The 15,180-nt window shown below is 34.7% G+C and overlaps 2 protein-coding genes across 2 annotated transcripts; both read right to left on the reverse strand.

The window, feature by feature from the left end:
- Nucleotides 1–4,043: 4,043 nt before the first annotated feature.
- On the reverse strand, nt 4,044–8,431 carry LOC125188822 (peptide methionine sulfoxide reductase A1-like). The gene is made up of 2 exons (XM_048085880.1): nt 7,890–8,431; nt 4,044–4,501 (listed from the first exon to the last, which is right to left on the reverse strand). The coding sequence occupies exons 1-2, from the start codon at nt 8,394–8,396 to the stop codon at nt 4,250–4,252; spliced, it is 759 nt and encodes a 252-aa protein (XP_047941837.1). The 5' UTR covers nt 8,397–8,431; the 3' UTR covers nt 4,044–4,249.
- A 3,718-nt stretch (nt 8,432–12,149) lies between these two features.
- Nucleotides 12,150–14,813, reverse strand: MAGO (mago nashi family protein). Its single transcript, XM_048088078.2, has 3 exons — nt 14,547–14,813; nt 14,274–14,450; nt 12,150–12,582 (listed from the first exon to the last, which is right to left on the reverse strand). The coding sequence occupies exons 1-3, from the start codon at nt 14,763–14,765 to the stop codon at nt 12,523–12,525; spliced, it is 456 nt and encodes a 151-aa protein (XP_047944035.1). The 5' UTR covers nt 14,766–14,813; the 3' UTR covers nt 12,150–12,522.
- Nucleotides 14,814–15,180: the final 367 nt, after the last annotated feature.

Genomic DNA, 15,180 nt, shown 5'->3' on the forward strand with positions numbered 1-15,180 from the left:
ATATATGTGAGGCTCCGATCCCTAGGGTATCCCTCTGGTGATTTGACGCTCTTGCCCTTGAGTAAGACTCTTTAAAATAATCTGCTCTCGCTCCATTCTGCTCATGTCGCCAACTTTTGATTCTCCCAGGTCCGAACGATGACTTCTGATTTTTGCTTCAATTTCATCTCTTTTGCATCTACCAGGTCAGGTAACAGCAACTCCTAGGCTCAGCAGATTTACTACGCACCTGAACTCATAAACGCACATTAGCGCCCCAAATGCACAGAATTTTAACCCTAAACCAATGCATGAAATGAGCCTTATCAGACTCATATTCCACTAACTTTTTGTATCCACTTTACTTTATAAAGTCAAACAATTTATTAAACTCATGTTGGTCATGGGACATTCAATCATGGACGAGGGGAGTATTATATTTTGATACCCAATGTTTTTAGATGCCAGACCAGATGAGTTAATTCATTCGATTATGGAAATACTCTGTCAAGTTATTCAAGCTTAAAATTTTCTCAACTAAAGTTCATAATCTCTAAATTTTCAGCTTTCGGGCTAACCTCGGAATAATCAGATTAAAAAAATATGCTAATGTTAAGTGATATTCCCTCCGTCCTATAAAAATAGAGACTTTGGAGATGGCACGTGCCAAAAATAGAGAGGGGCTATTTTTGTGGGATGGACTAAAATAGCAAAAAAAAAACTATTTCTTATGGGACGAAGGAGGCAGTACTATATTCTCTTGATGATTGTATATTTGTAAGAAATAATCGATTACATCAATAAATGAGTGTCATTTTAATATCAACTTACATCCATCTATTGACTAGACTGAAATGTCCTTCAAAGACTTAAAGATATTTTTCCAAAAAAAAACAAAACAGTAAATACGTAGTTCAAATGATATTAAATTGAAGTTAAAGAACATCAGGTGATATTTTTAAACGTTATGAATTAAAATCGATACCTTGGCAAAGTTTACCGACTAAAAAATGTCCCTTCTTTACAATAATGTCAACAAGCATTTATTATAGAGTTATTTGACGTATAATATTAAGTAACTTTTCAATATTTTAATTTTTCCAAGAAATTCAAGCTTGATAAATAATATCACAAACTTTGATCTTGGTGTCAGTTTCCCACTAACAGTAGATTCTCGCTTAATAAAAATGATATGGAAGACGAGTTGGCCTTTAATTGATGACATGGAAGATCACTTAATATTTTTTTAAAATAACAAATGACATGGCCTACTTCTTTTCTATCTCATTCTCTTTAATCTTCATCTCAGTCATTCTCTTTCTCTCTCTTCAATATAGTTATCCATAGTCCACGTCAACTTTCCAACAAGTCCGACAACCCACCAACACAAAATTTTTCCACATCAGCTAACGGGTGGAAAATTGATACATTGGTCAAACTCTTGATATTATTAGCCAGTTTGAAGTTCATGTAATATTAGGTGTCAATAACCCTTTACTACATCCGTTTTTTAAAAATAAAATTTTTTGAAACGATATGATTTTTAATGCACAATTAGTAAAGTAAAAGGAAGATAGAAAAAAACGTGATTGAAGTTGTAAGTGACATTTGGGAAATAGATTCCACTTCATTTGAGAGAATTTTTTCTTCCTAAAATAGAAAGTTTCTAATTTTAAGAGGTAGACTTAAATGTAAATAGTTTCTATTTTTAAAGAACAAAGATGATACTCTCTCTGTCTCTTAACATACTCGGATAATGACACGAGATTTTAGAATATATTATTTTGTGTTTTGGGTAGAGAGAGAAAATAATATAAAGAAGATGATAAAAAAAACAAGACATATTTTGAAGTAAGGATCGATCCCAAGAATATGGCTCATGACCAGCGCGAAATGCCCGACAACTAAGGTAAAAGACTCGCCTGCTTATGCTCTTATATTATCATATCATATTTCTCAAAATCAAGTACTCCTTCCTTCTGCCATTAAATGTCTTATTTTTTCTTTTTCGTCTGTCCGCCAATTGATGTCTCATTTCATTTTTACTATATTTGATAAGTGGATCATACATTCCACTAACTCAATTCATTCACATTTTTTATATAAGCTATAAATAAAAATAGGCCACACATTCCACTAGCTTTTTTACCCATTGTATGTTATAATGTCAAACAATTTCTTAAGACCTTGTCAGTTAAATATGAGACACTTAATTTGATAAAAAAATATATAAATATAAAATAGGTAGTACTCCTCTGTTCCATAAAAATAAAGACACTTTCCTTTTTTGTCTGTCCCATAAAAGTGTCTAAGAGTATATTTTTATTTATGGAAAGTTCTCCTAGACTTATTATATATATACATCAATTTATTTACAATTTATATGATTATATCACTAGGGTCCACCATTAAATACTAATAATAATGTGTGTCAAACTCTCCATTAATGCTATTTTAACTATCATTCTCTTCATCTTTCTTGCTTCACCAATTACGCATTAATTCTCAAATCGTCTCAAATATCATTTTTTTGGGTTGGTGGGAGTATCAAATGCTCCATCCGTCCCATAAGAGTATGCATTATTGGTTGAGCACGTGTTTTAATGTATAATTGATAAAGTAAGAGAGAAGTATAAAGAAAAAATAATTCAAGTATTATTATTGAAGAATGAATTTACTTTATACAAAAAAAAATTCAAACCTAGAAAGTGCACAATTTTATGAGTCAAACTAAAAATAAAATAGTGCTATCGCTCATTGAACAGAGGGAGTAAACAATTAAGTTACAGCCACAATGAATTAGGACACGAAGATGTACAATATCAATTCTTATATGTCAAAATAATTAATTATTTATAATACTCTTCCCGTTCCTAAGAATAAAACAATTTTGAAGTAGGGCTGGGGAAAAATACCGAAAAAATGATATATTGCTCGTATCGTATTAAAAAATATCGAAAAATTATCGAATTTTCGATATATCGTAATTTTCGATACGATACGATATCGTAAGTTTTCGATATGATAACGATATGAATTTTCTTATATCGCGATATATCGTTTTATATCGAAAATACGATATATATCGAAAATTTTCGATATATCGATATTTTATTTTCGATAAATATCGATATTTAACGATATATCGAATTTCGGTACGATATATCGTATCGAAAGTTCGATATATCGAACTTTCGATACAATAACGATATGAAATTCTTTCATATCGATATTTTTGATACGATACACGATACAACGTTTTCGATACGATATATCGTATCGACCCACCCCTATTTTGAAGTGACACTAATTTTAGTGCCTAATTGATAAAATAAAATAGAGATAGAAAGAAAAAATAACTCATCAATGGAGATTAAAATCCGCCTTATGAAAGAGAAAAAAAATTACTCCATTGATTCCATAATAGATGACACACTTAGAGAATGTCATGAGATTTTAGGAGATGATTTTTATGTGTTGAGTGAAGTGAGAAAATAGTATATTTATATTAATGTGGGAGAGAACTTTTAAAAAAAAAAAAAAGGAAACATGACATCTTTTGCGTGACAAACGAAAAAAAAAAGTGTTACATCTATTACTCCATCTGTCCCGCTTTAGGAGTCCCGGTTGCTCAATTTTGGGTGTCCCGTTTTAGAAGTCTCAGTTGAGATAAATTAATAAAAAATGTCTACAAAGTGTTAAAAGTGGATCCCAACATCCACTGCAATTAATAAAAAAGTGTTAAAAGTGGATCCCAACATCCACTATAACATGTATTTATTGGACACTCAATTAAAAGTGGGTCCCAACATCCACTACAATATTTATTTATTACACACTCAAACATTTTTTTCTTAAAACATGTGCCCGACTCAACTGGGACTCCTAAAGCGGGACGGAGGGAGTATAAGACTGGAGGGATATTTAAAATTGATCCAATTTTAAAGAACCTGCTCACAATGATAAAATATAATCTATTATAAAATAAAATCTATTAGTATTAAATAATACTCCTTTAATCTACAAGTCTTTATAGAACATGATTAGCTGATAACACAACTCGATAACCACACATATTACCAACCTCATAATTAATTGCGTCTTTCATCACATGAACTTACACAACGGTAATTTAAGAACATATACAACAAATGACACCGAAATTGGTAGTTGACAGAGTGTTCAGATTCTTTTAAGAACAAAAGCAAAAGAGACAAATTATATAACCAGTAGGACCTTGAAACAATACACAATTTACATCTTTCGCACCTCACCCGTAGCAACGAATTGGATCGTTGCAGCCTTTCTCAGATGATTGCCTGAAACCGAATCGGCCACCCTTTGCAAGGTATTGCTGGTGATACTCTTCAGCTCTGTAAAACTTCTTGGCAGGCAATATCTCACTCACTATCTTCCTGTTCAGAAGCTTTTGTTGCCTGTCCCTCGATTCCAATGCTGCTTTCTCTTGTTCCGGTGTGTAGAAGTAAATCCCAGATCTGTATTGAGTTCCTACGTCGTTCCCCTGAATTTTTACACCATAATGTAAGAAATCAATCATTTTCAAACAAAAATTAAGATAGCTTAAACAAGCAAAACCAGCAAGGGTGTGTTTGGATAGAATAATTCGAGAATGGATTTGTACAGTTGATTAGGAATCCACAGTTAAAACCATGGGTTCAAATTGAGTTTTAGTAATGCAAACAAATAAACACTACACAACAACAAATGCATTGCACACGATGTACATACACACTGCACAAATTGTACCCGCACACATTTACATACAAAACACATCACGTATAACATATACAAATACACAGACCATCACAATAGACACAATACACGTACACACATTGCAAACCCTATGCACATAGGGCATATAAACTATGCACTACATACATAAAAGATTGCCGAATTGTATAATCATGTTATGCTCATATTTAATTATTAATGGAGTATTAAATAGAGTCCTTATCATTTCGTATTGAAATCAACATCATCATGTTTTTTATCAGGTCAACAAAACAATTACATAAAAGATAATTCTAAACATTAACCCTACACCATTTCTGGTGTATCAGGGAACGCGTCAATGTTTAAAGCATTAACACATTTATGTATGGAATTCTATGACCAAAAATCTCATTTTTTGTCATAGAATTCCATACATAGACCCTACCAAACATACCCTTAGGGGGGGGTAAGGGCTTGGCTAAAATGTACACTAATAAATTGGGCTTGTTGGGCTAGGACTAGAATCTATTTTAGACTGAAAGTTAGGGCTCGCCCCAGCAACCCGCCACCTAGCCAGCGCCCCTTGAATCTCGGTCTCCCCAGCCACCTTGGGACGATTCAAGCCTGCATCAGAGAGACCTGCGCCCTAGGCGTAAACTGCTGAAACTTAATTAAACTGGACAATGCGACCAACAAGAATAAACTGAACTCCTGGAATAGTCAAATGGAAAATAAATACAAACGTAATGCCACCTCTGAAGAAGGCCACACCTCCGCATAGGGCCTTAACAGCTACTAGTTGGATTCAACTATTACTTTCGACGTCCCCATTCCAACCTCCAGGGAACAGCTTATATAGACTCCAAAATCTAATGACAATAGGATTCCTAAAGATAAACATGATCCAATTTTAAATAAAAGATAAATTCTAACTAACTACCACTAAGATAGATGTATCAAGATGGTAAACATGCCACAACTCCTTTAGATTTGATCGATATCAATTCCTCCCATTCCGAAAACAGCCAAGTCCGGGAGTCAGAATCGTCCTTGGAGGGTCAAACTCAATGCTCACCGGCATGAGCCAATATATAAGCACCACAAAATAATAAGAGGGATAAAAGAAAACACATGCAAGCCAAATGGATCTGTAAACCCATAGTTGCAAAGCCGTGCGACGATCCAAAGAACTTGTATGTATCCCTTGGAGAAAACCGTTGCACCAGAAGGAGCATGGATTGGGACGGCAACGGTTGAACAGCGGCCAGCTGTAGTAGGTATAGGGGCTGGGATTGTGTGGGCGGATCATCAGGGCTGGATGAAAGCATGTGCGATGTCGCGGCAGACTTAGAATTTGTAACAGTAGGGTGGGCTGATGGCATAGACACAGGAGGCACCGACATAGCAGGCTTAATGGACAAAAAGGTTATACTCTTTGGTTAGATTCAGCCGAAGAGGCAGCTACGGTCTGGTTGGCTGGTGGATTGAACAGCGGTAAAGATGATGAGGGACTTGAAGGAAACTGAGGAGCTGTCGGAAGCAGGGGCGTGGCCTCGGGCTGGGTAGGAGCAGGGGTTCTATTCGCTGTGAGAATAGCTCGAAGGCTGCCCTAAATACCTGCATCTCCAAGAACAATTCTCTGCATCGGTGCTATTGATGCCTTCTCTGAGTCAAGGTTCGTTCGTTCACACACCAAATTGTTACAGATAAAAGGCGGGCTGTTGGAAATTGATTGAACAGAACAGAGAATGCGAATAACAAAACTAAATTGTACTACTTGAGTAATCAAGCAGAAAATAAATACAATCATAACGCCACATCAGTAGAGGGTCTTAACAGCTACTCGGTGAACTCAACTATCATTCTCGACGCCCATTTCAAACCTCCAGGGAACAACTTATATAGACCCCTACACCTAATCACAATAGGATTCCTAAAGATAAACGTGATCCCAAAGATAAACAAGACTCAATTTAAAGATAAACATGACCCCCACAGATAACCATGCAACAACTCGTTTATATTTGATCGATATCACTCTACCTCTCTCCTAGTTGACCAATTTTGCATTAAAACCAATGTCATCCACTACCAAGACTATTCGTAATGGACAGAGGGAGTATCTAATTAAAAATGCAACTTGCCCCCAAAGTATTTTCTAGATGGATCAGTTTCTTCATTCATCAAGGAGTTCCAAGCAGGAAAATGTTTTTATTTTATGGTTGACATGCAATTTATGATGAACTAGACACTTATGATGTTCAATTTCATAATACTAAAGATTGATGCATACAAGTCACGTATGACACTAAACTTCACAGTTACTCCCTCTGTCCCAAGAAAGTTGAGTCATTTCTTTTTTGCACTCCTTTTGAAAAAATTGTATAACAAATAGTTAAAGTGAATATATATTAAAGTAAAAACGAGAATAATGTAGCTAAGACTCTCCTTTATATTATTCTCGCTTTTACTTTACTATGTATCCACTTCAACTATTTATTACGTTTTTTTTCAAAACGAGTGCAAGAAAAGAAGTGACTCAACTTTCTTGGGCCAAAGGGAGTATGATATTTCTTTAATACTTGCATATGACTTAAAAATGAGAATAGCAATTTATATAGGTCAAACTGTACCATATAGCTTATTTGTTAGCTACAATGCCATATAAGGATTTAACATTTGAGGAACCAAACACATTTTTGGTGATTTAGATAAAATAAATTGGCTTGATTTCTATCAGAGGATGTATTCTTTGTGATTCATTATGGCCTATTACGTTTCATGGAAGTTCTGGGACTAGAATGGAATATTGATGGAGAAGTGGGAGCCAGAGTATGTTCAAGGTGACAAGAGATGATTCGTATCTTCAGTATGCAGCTATAATGCACAAGATCTTCCTCCAAGTCCCAATCCAAACATTGTAAACAAGATCTCACACACACACCTAAACATCACCACACAGCTCTCTCCCTCTTGTTGTGAAAGTAGCGAACACAGGCCACTCTCCTAACCCGTTGTAGGCCCGTTTATTAGAGTTGGATTAGGTTTAAATTGTTAACACAAATGGACATCATGTAATTGGATTTGTAACTAAACTCAAACCCAATTCCACATAAACTCAATGAAGAATTGAAACTGAATTCAGCAATTAAACGGAGAAGAAAGTGAAAAGGAACCTGGCGATTGGGAGTAGTGGGATCATGCCTTTCCCAAAAAACATCAAGCAGCGTATCATAGCTGCACTCCTTGGGGTCGTACTGAACGCGGACGACCTCGGAGTGATTGGTGGTGCCGGAGCATATATCCTCGTAGGTCGGATTATGCAAATAGCCCTGCGTGTAACCAACCTCCGTCTTGGTCACACCTGGCACCCTCTGATAGGCAAGCTCTGGCCCCCAGAAGCAGCCCAATCCGAATTGGGCGAACTGCTGGCCAGGAGCGGGGATGTCGTCGTCGGGGCCCTGCGCGATGGCGGAGGAGGAGGAGGAATCGGCGGCGGAGCGGAGGCCGAAGCCGAGCTTGCTGAGCCAGCTCATTCTGAGAGGAGAGGGTTTGAAGGTGTGAAATTTGGGAGGCGAATTGAAGGGTTTGAGATTGGGGAAGGAGAAAGGAGGTTTGAAGAGGGAGGAGAGTGGGGGTGTGGCTATGCTCATGGTGGCTGTAGCTGTCGTTTTGAGCACCATTTTTTTTTTTGTGAGATGGCGTGTTGTTGTACGCGTCGATTTTGATTGAATTGCTTTTTTTGTTGACATCACAAATTTTTGTTTTCTCTTTTATCTCTTTATTTGTTTTTTTCTTATATTTGGGTGTTTTCTTTTTTTTTTTCTAGACAATTATTTTATTCACCATTTTCTTTTATTACAAAAGTTCACCGCCAATAAAAGTTACTCTTTCAATCCCTCACTAAGTTAGGCATTGCTTTCTCAGTCTCAAATAATTCGTCATCATTTAATTCAGCACGGATTTTCAAAAATGTAATAAAAAGTGGATTGAAAAAGTTAATAACATGTGGATCTTATTTTTTATATATTAATTTTAAATAAAATGTGAATGTAAATAAATTAGCGGAATGTTGTGTTAACTACTAAAATTGGTAAAAATGAAAAGTGATAAATTTTTACTGATGGAAGAAGTACTTTTTTAGCATGGATTTTAAAAAAGTGGAGTTTTGTTAATTAAGTGAAAATAATAAAGTAACATAACAAAAAATTAAAAGCAAAAAATAAGAGCCTGTGTGAAAAAAAAAGAAAAAAAAGGAATAACCTAATTAACTCGGGATATAAAAAATAATATGAATCACTTGACAATAGATATAGATTTTATAATAAAAACGAAGAAGGGGAAAAAAATACATATTGTATTTAAAGTTATGTTCATTCTTCTATGTAAAGCAAAGAAGAAACTAGAGTAGTCTACATACTTAGCTGCAAACGTGGACATAAGTTATCCAGCAATTTCTATAACTCTGTCCAAATTAATAAGAGAATTAGGTGGCGTTAACAATGGTGGCCCCAAATCTAAGATTTTCAGGTGCCAAAAATAATTAGGGCATCCACGATGGATGCCCTAGTGGAAGCCCTAGTGATTGCCACGTCAGCATGCTCTATCTTTCTGCAATGGTGGAGTCCTAGTGCATGCTCTATCTCTTATCCACTTTTCATTTCAATTTTAAATCATTGTTTTTTAATTTTATTTTTATTTAAACTAAAATATCAAAATATATTATATTAAACACCACAAATGCAAAAAATAAAAAACTACATTACTTAATTTAAGTGAAACTACATCATATACTTAGCTTAAAAAAAACTACATTAAAACTAAAATACTAAATTAAAAAAAATCAAACTAGTCATCTAAATTTGGTGTGTGAAAAGTGAAGAAAAATGGAGTATTTATAGTGTTTTTAATTAGGATTTATATAATTTATAAAAATTAAAAAATTAAAAAAAAAAAAGGAAAATGATAGGGCTCGGGCTCGGGCATCGGCCTGCAATGGGCGCCCGATCTCACGCCCGATCGATCGGGCTCGGGATCGGGCGCGATCGAACTATCGGTCGCGCTCGGGCGTGACCGAGGGCTGCAATGGATGCCCGACCACGCCCGAGCCCGATCTCGGCCGATCGGGCGCGCGATCGGGCATCCATTGTGGATGCTCTTATAATGATGGAAAGCTTCAAAAATCGACTAATCCTCTCTTCATACCGTTTTCTCAAATATAATCTCTTATTTTTAATAAAAAGTTTCATTTTAAACAAAAATAAATGATTCCCTCCGTCCCACATAATTTTTCCCAATTTTCCATTTTAGTCTGTCCCACATAATTTTACCCATTTCACTTTTACCAATTTTGGTAGAGGACCTTATATTCCACTAACTCATTCCTATTCACATTTTATTATAAAACCTATACTTTAAAAGTAGGACCCACATCCCACCAACTTTTTCAACTCACCTTGTATTACATTTCTTAAAACTCGTGTCAAGTCAAATTGTGTAAAATTATATAGGACGGAGGGAGTATGTTATAGTATAGATGTTCTGTTAGTTAGGAATATACATAAGGTTAATTTTATAAATTATTACTAATAATACTTAATTAGTCATATCTATTAAAGCAAGTAATTACCAAAAAATTGAATATAAAGGAAAAATAAATTACATTTAAAAAGAGCATGTCAGTCTGTATTGAATTAATACTACAAGATTCAAGGAAATGGTGGGATAAGTGCATGGAAAATATATACTCCACCATATATCGAATAAAAATAAAGTACTCCGTAACTAACAAAAATTAACTGAGTTGGGCAAAATTAATACAAAATTCTTGGAAATAGTGGGAGAAATGTATGGAAAAATATCTAATAATAATAAAGTACTCCGTAGCTAACAAAAATTAAATAGGAATGAAAACAAACTGGGAACTGAGTTGCATAAGAGAATGTCCTGTGTATTGAAATACTAATATTCTCTCGATCCTATTAAAGATAACTCACTTTTCTTTCTATATTATCTCAACCAAAATAATTCATTATTAAAAATAAAAACATTTTTTATCTCTACTTAACACATAAAATAAAACTGCATAAAATTCCGTGACGCCCAACCAATAGGTCATCTTCCTTGTGCCGAGGGAATACATAATTCTAGAAGCGGGAGACATCAGACACGCATCAAGAGGAACAATCCCAAGCCTCCACACAAACGAAGTGCATTTTGATCATTGAGCTATTGATAAATTTTATTTATAGAAGCATAAATATAGCATTAAGGATCACACGTTTGGGGGTATGGTTTGTATGTAAACACACCGTTGTCGTTAAGTTGCTCGCTATTTTGGAGGAAGAAGCTGACGTCTCGAGCCCCGTGCAAGGCTCGTTGGCCATTATCTAATGTGTAATTTAGAGTGTGTATTTCAATGCACATAAATTATCAAGTTTGATCTATTACTCCATAAATTACTTATGTATTATTGTTCGGTTGCTATGAATTATTATTAGATGATTATCTATATAGGTTTAAGTTGTGAGATTGTTTTAATTGTAAGGGTGACTATAACTCATTATCATAGGTTCATCTAGCTTAATTTGTGAGATTAAATCTCTTTAACTAAACATAACACATATTCAATCATGAGATATAATCTTTCAAATCGAACTAGCCCTTGGTGTAATTTAATGCATGAAAATGGCAACAAATGAATAAAAAGATCTTTAACATTCGAATTGTAATATAGCTTGAGGATTAGGTATGATACATATAGGAAGGACTATATAAAACTAGATTAAGTACTAAATTCATCCTATACAACATCATCAACAATTATGGTATTATTCAAAGTCTTTACACCCCAATTAGATTACCCTCAAACTTGATGGAGTACAATTTTATTAGACAATAGAAAATCATTTTCTTCTTTTCTTTCGATTTAAGTCATCATGACTTTCTACATTATTGGTCACTTTTTGCACATTATGATTTTCATTCTTTTTAAATATCTCTCATTCAGATTTTCTTTCTATATTACAACACGCCAACTCACTAAACCAAATACCATCACAATTAAAATATCTACTTAGGAATTGTTTAGTTGAGGACCAAAAATATTGTTAAAGCAAAGAGTTACGACACAGTGACCAATTCTCTAAAATCATAAACTTTGGTCAAATTTTAATATTTTCCATTAACTTTAAAATTGATCTAAAATATCACAAACTTTAAATTTTATTTGTTACTTTGCATAACTAGTCAATCACCGTATCCAACCAACTTCCGTGCATTTTTTATCCTACTTGAAACTACTACTAAATCAACGTGATTTTGTACATAGTTTTTTATCCTACTTGTCACAAACTTAAAAGGTCATCAAAAGAAATGCCTCAACTACTTTGGGACCGAGGGAATAATAAATTATCACAATAATAACACAAGAGGGCTTAAATTCAATATATAAAGATTAATCTCAAAGCAATATCCTGGAAACTGTGTGCACTCGAAAGTACCATATCAAAATATACACGCACAGTTGACAATTATCTCTAGAGCATTGTGTCAATACAAAGCCAATTGCAAAATGGTTTCCACAGATCAATCATCAGAAACATGATATATATAATCATGTCACTCACTTCAAACATCCAAAACAAGTCTAATGATAAGGGTGAAAATTAGGAGTATTAGTTGTAATAGACACCACCAAATACAGCATACTAAAATGCTACTTAACTTTCCCCTAACTTTTGAGAACTGGAAAATAATCACTCAAGATAGTTAAGAGCTTGAAGCAAACAGCAAGTTCTTGTCTGGTCTTCATATGGGCTTGATCTTAAAATGTAGTGAGATAAGCGAGAAGACAAAACATTTAAGGTCCTGCAATAGAAGAAAGACAACAAACGGAACATCAATTAATGAAAACCCATCAAATTTTATATACAGCACATGAGAAAAGTGACGAACATAATCATTTAGAGCAATATTTCATTGGAGTTGTTAATTGATACTCCCTCCATCTGTCACTAAATGTCTCATTTTTGCCATTTTGTGATGTCCATCATAACATGTCCCATTTCGCTTTAACTATGTTTAGTAAGTAGGTCTCACCTTCCACTAACACATTACACTCACATTTTGTTATAAAACTAATACTATATACAAGTGAAACTCACCCTCAACTCACTAACCTTTTCCACTCACATTTCTTAAAATTCATGTCAATCCCGAATGAGACAATTAATGAAAAACATAGAGATTATTTGATACTTCAGAATATATAATATAAATAATAGGAACAGAACATCTTGCAAGCTGCACCATAAATACAATTTTACACACAATGATATATATCAGGCCCAAATCAAGCTTAGACGAAACTTCACCAAACTCATATTCTAATACAGCACTGTTCAACCACAGTTAAATTCAGCATCGGTCAAGAGTATCAAGCTAGCCTTGAGCTTTTAATCAAGCTTTTCGTGGGCCCATTCTATCAAGTAACACTCAACCGTGAGCAAGCTATTTATGAGCCTATTACGAAGCAAGTACATGTCTGCTTGACTAAGCTCAATAGTACATGCCATTATTCAAATCATTATTTTCATTTAGCATGTTGCTAGCATACTCTATGAACTATGATTATGATAAACAGAGCAAAGATTATAAATGAGAATAGATGCTTAGTATTTACAAAGTCTTAATGTAAATCAGATTACATTTAGATAGATGACTATAGTTCATGTAATTGTTTTAAAATATAGTTGTGTTTAAAGATGTAACTTTAGAAATAATTTTAGATATAGAAAAATGATTTAATACGTTAATTCAAAATATATATGTAATGTTCAGTTAGTAAGTGTATTGCACTATGATAACAAACATTAGAATAGAAATTACCATAAATGAGATTCCACAAAATAAAAAGAAGACCCTAAGATTGATGACACTAAACGAGCCAAAAAAACTAGTAAATGATAGTTAACCAACCTCAAGCTAAGCTAAACTAAATGATACCAGCATAGTTATTAGTGTCCCTATGAACTGACACTAATGGTTACAATTGTCTCGTGACTCCATCTTCTGAACATATGAAAATAAAACTACAAGCATTACTAGATATAGTATATCCTGTAGAGCCTCCTATTTTACATGCTTCTACCTACTAACAACTTAGCACTGATAATCCAAAATCTTGCCCAGCAATCTATATATTATCACAAGCTAACCCACAACATATCCAATACAATATATAATTATATATATCTACAACAACGGGTATCACATTTCCAAATTTTCCCCACCCACAAGTCCTGAACTGCAAAAACGATACCTTATCTAAAGTCCAAATAAGACTGTACTTGAATGAAGATATGGCTATCTACAAACCTCCACAAGTTAATTGTCAACCATTTCCCACCTATATTCCAGTAGTTGATAGTAAAGCAATCCTTTTCAATAAATTATCCTAAAATGTCCCTATGGTAACATGCCTGAAGACTTACAACCATGAAGCATCTTCTCAGGTCCAACTAAGACTCAATAAACGAAAAATGTAGAGGAGATAATACCTGAACAAGATAGTAAAAGATCCTCAAACCCTCGGGATCCTTACTAGTCTGAACGTCCATCAGAGATCCAATCTTGGATGTAGTGAAAGAGATATGTTCATTCCCCATCACAATTTCCAGCTCTTGCCTTCCCACGCGGTCAGGCTCCGGCCAATTGTTGTCATCTTCCTTCATTATCTGCAAAGGGAAATAATCCCCAATTAACTCCCCAACCAAAACCCTAGCAGCGTGTAAACACAATTGGAGAAGAAATAATCATAAATACGCCTCCACCTCGGAATCGGCAACAATGCGGCGGCACTCCTTGAGCACCGCGGGGGTGAGGAAGATCTCCTTGCGAATCATGGTATCGTTCTTGTAGTTGGAGTTGTTGGCATAGCGAAGCTTGCCGTCGGGACGGAACTCGAATTCGAGGAACTCGTGGCCGAATTTTCCTTTGTGTCCAACGTAGTAACGCAGGTAGAACTCTCCGTCGTCGACGCCGTCGGCCATTGCAGATGCTTCAGGAAAGGGGAGGGTTTTTCTGGATGTGAGACGTGCTGAATGGTATTTTTTCAAGTTTTATGTTAAAGATAAGCGGGCTTACCATTGGGCCGGGCGGCCCAGGACAACACTTTTAGGGTGGGGTTTGTGGACCGGCAGCCTAGCTGTTTATTTTAATTTAATTATTTTTAGCGCTTAAGATAGTAATATCTGTTAAAAAAATTTGTTTACTATCTGAATTTAATTAATTAACATATTCATCGAAAAGTAATTTAGTTCAAGAACGTAATTTATTATTCAAATTGGTCGGGTTTTATTTGAATAAGAAAAATATTTTCTAAACACATTTTCAGAATATTATCAAATTGGTCTCCCCTGGGACACGATTCAATGCAATAAAAATCCTATCATAGCAAGACATTAA

Source organism: Salvia hispanica, chromosome 5 (genome assembly GCF_029641045.1).
Source record: "Salvia hispanica isolate PSC_SH4W2 chromosome 5, Shi_PSC_v1, whole genome shotgun sequence".
NCBI lineage: Eukaryota > Viridiplantae > Streptophyta > Magnoliopsida > Lamiales > Lamiaceae > Salvia > Salvia hispanica.

Bases quoted from the DNA above. Each gene is read 5' to 3' on its own strand.
- MAGO (XM_048088078.2), bottom strand. From the start codon at position 14,765: ATGGCCGACGGCGTCGACGACGGAGAGTTCTACCTGCGTTACTACGTT. The intron at 14,451-14,546 runs GTGGAGGCGTAT...TTCCCTTTGCAG, and splicing joins GCATTGTTGCCGATTCCGAG to ATAATGAAGGAAGATGACAA. The intron at 12,583-14,273 runs GTATTATCTCCT...CTTCTATTGCAG, and splicing joins TCTTTTACTATCTTGTTCAG to GACCTTAAATGTTTTGTCTT.
- LOC125188822 (XM_048085880.1), bottom strand. From the start codon at position 8,396: ATGGTGCTCAAAACGACAGCTACAGCCACCATGAGCATAGCCACACCC. The intron at 4,502-7,889 runs GTTCCTTTTCAC...GTAAAAATTCAG, and splicing joins CCACTACTCCCAATCGCCAG to GGGAACGACGTAGGAACTCA.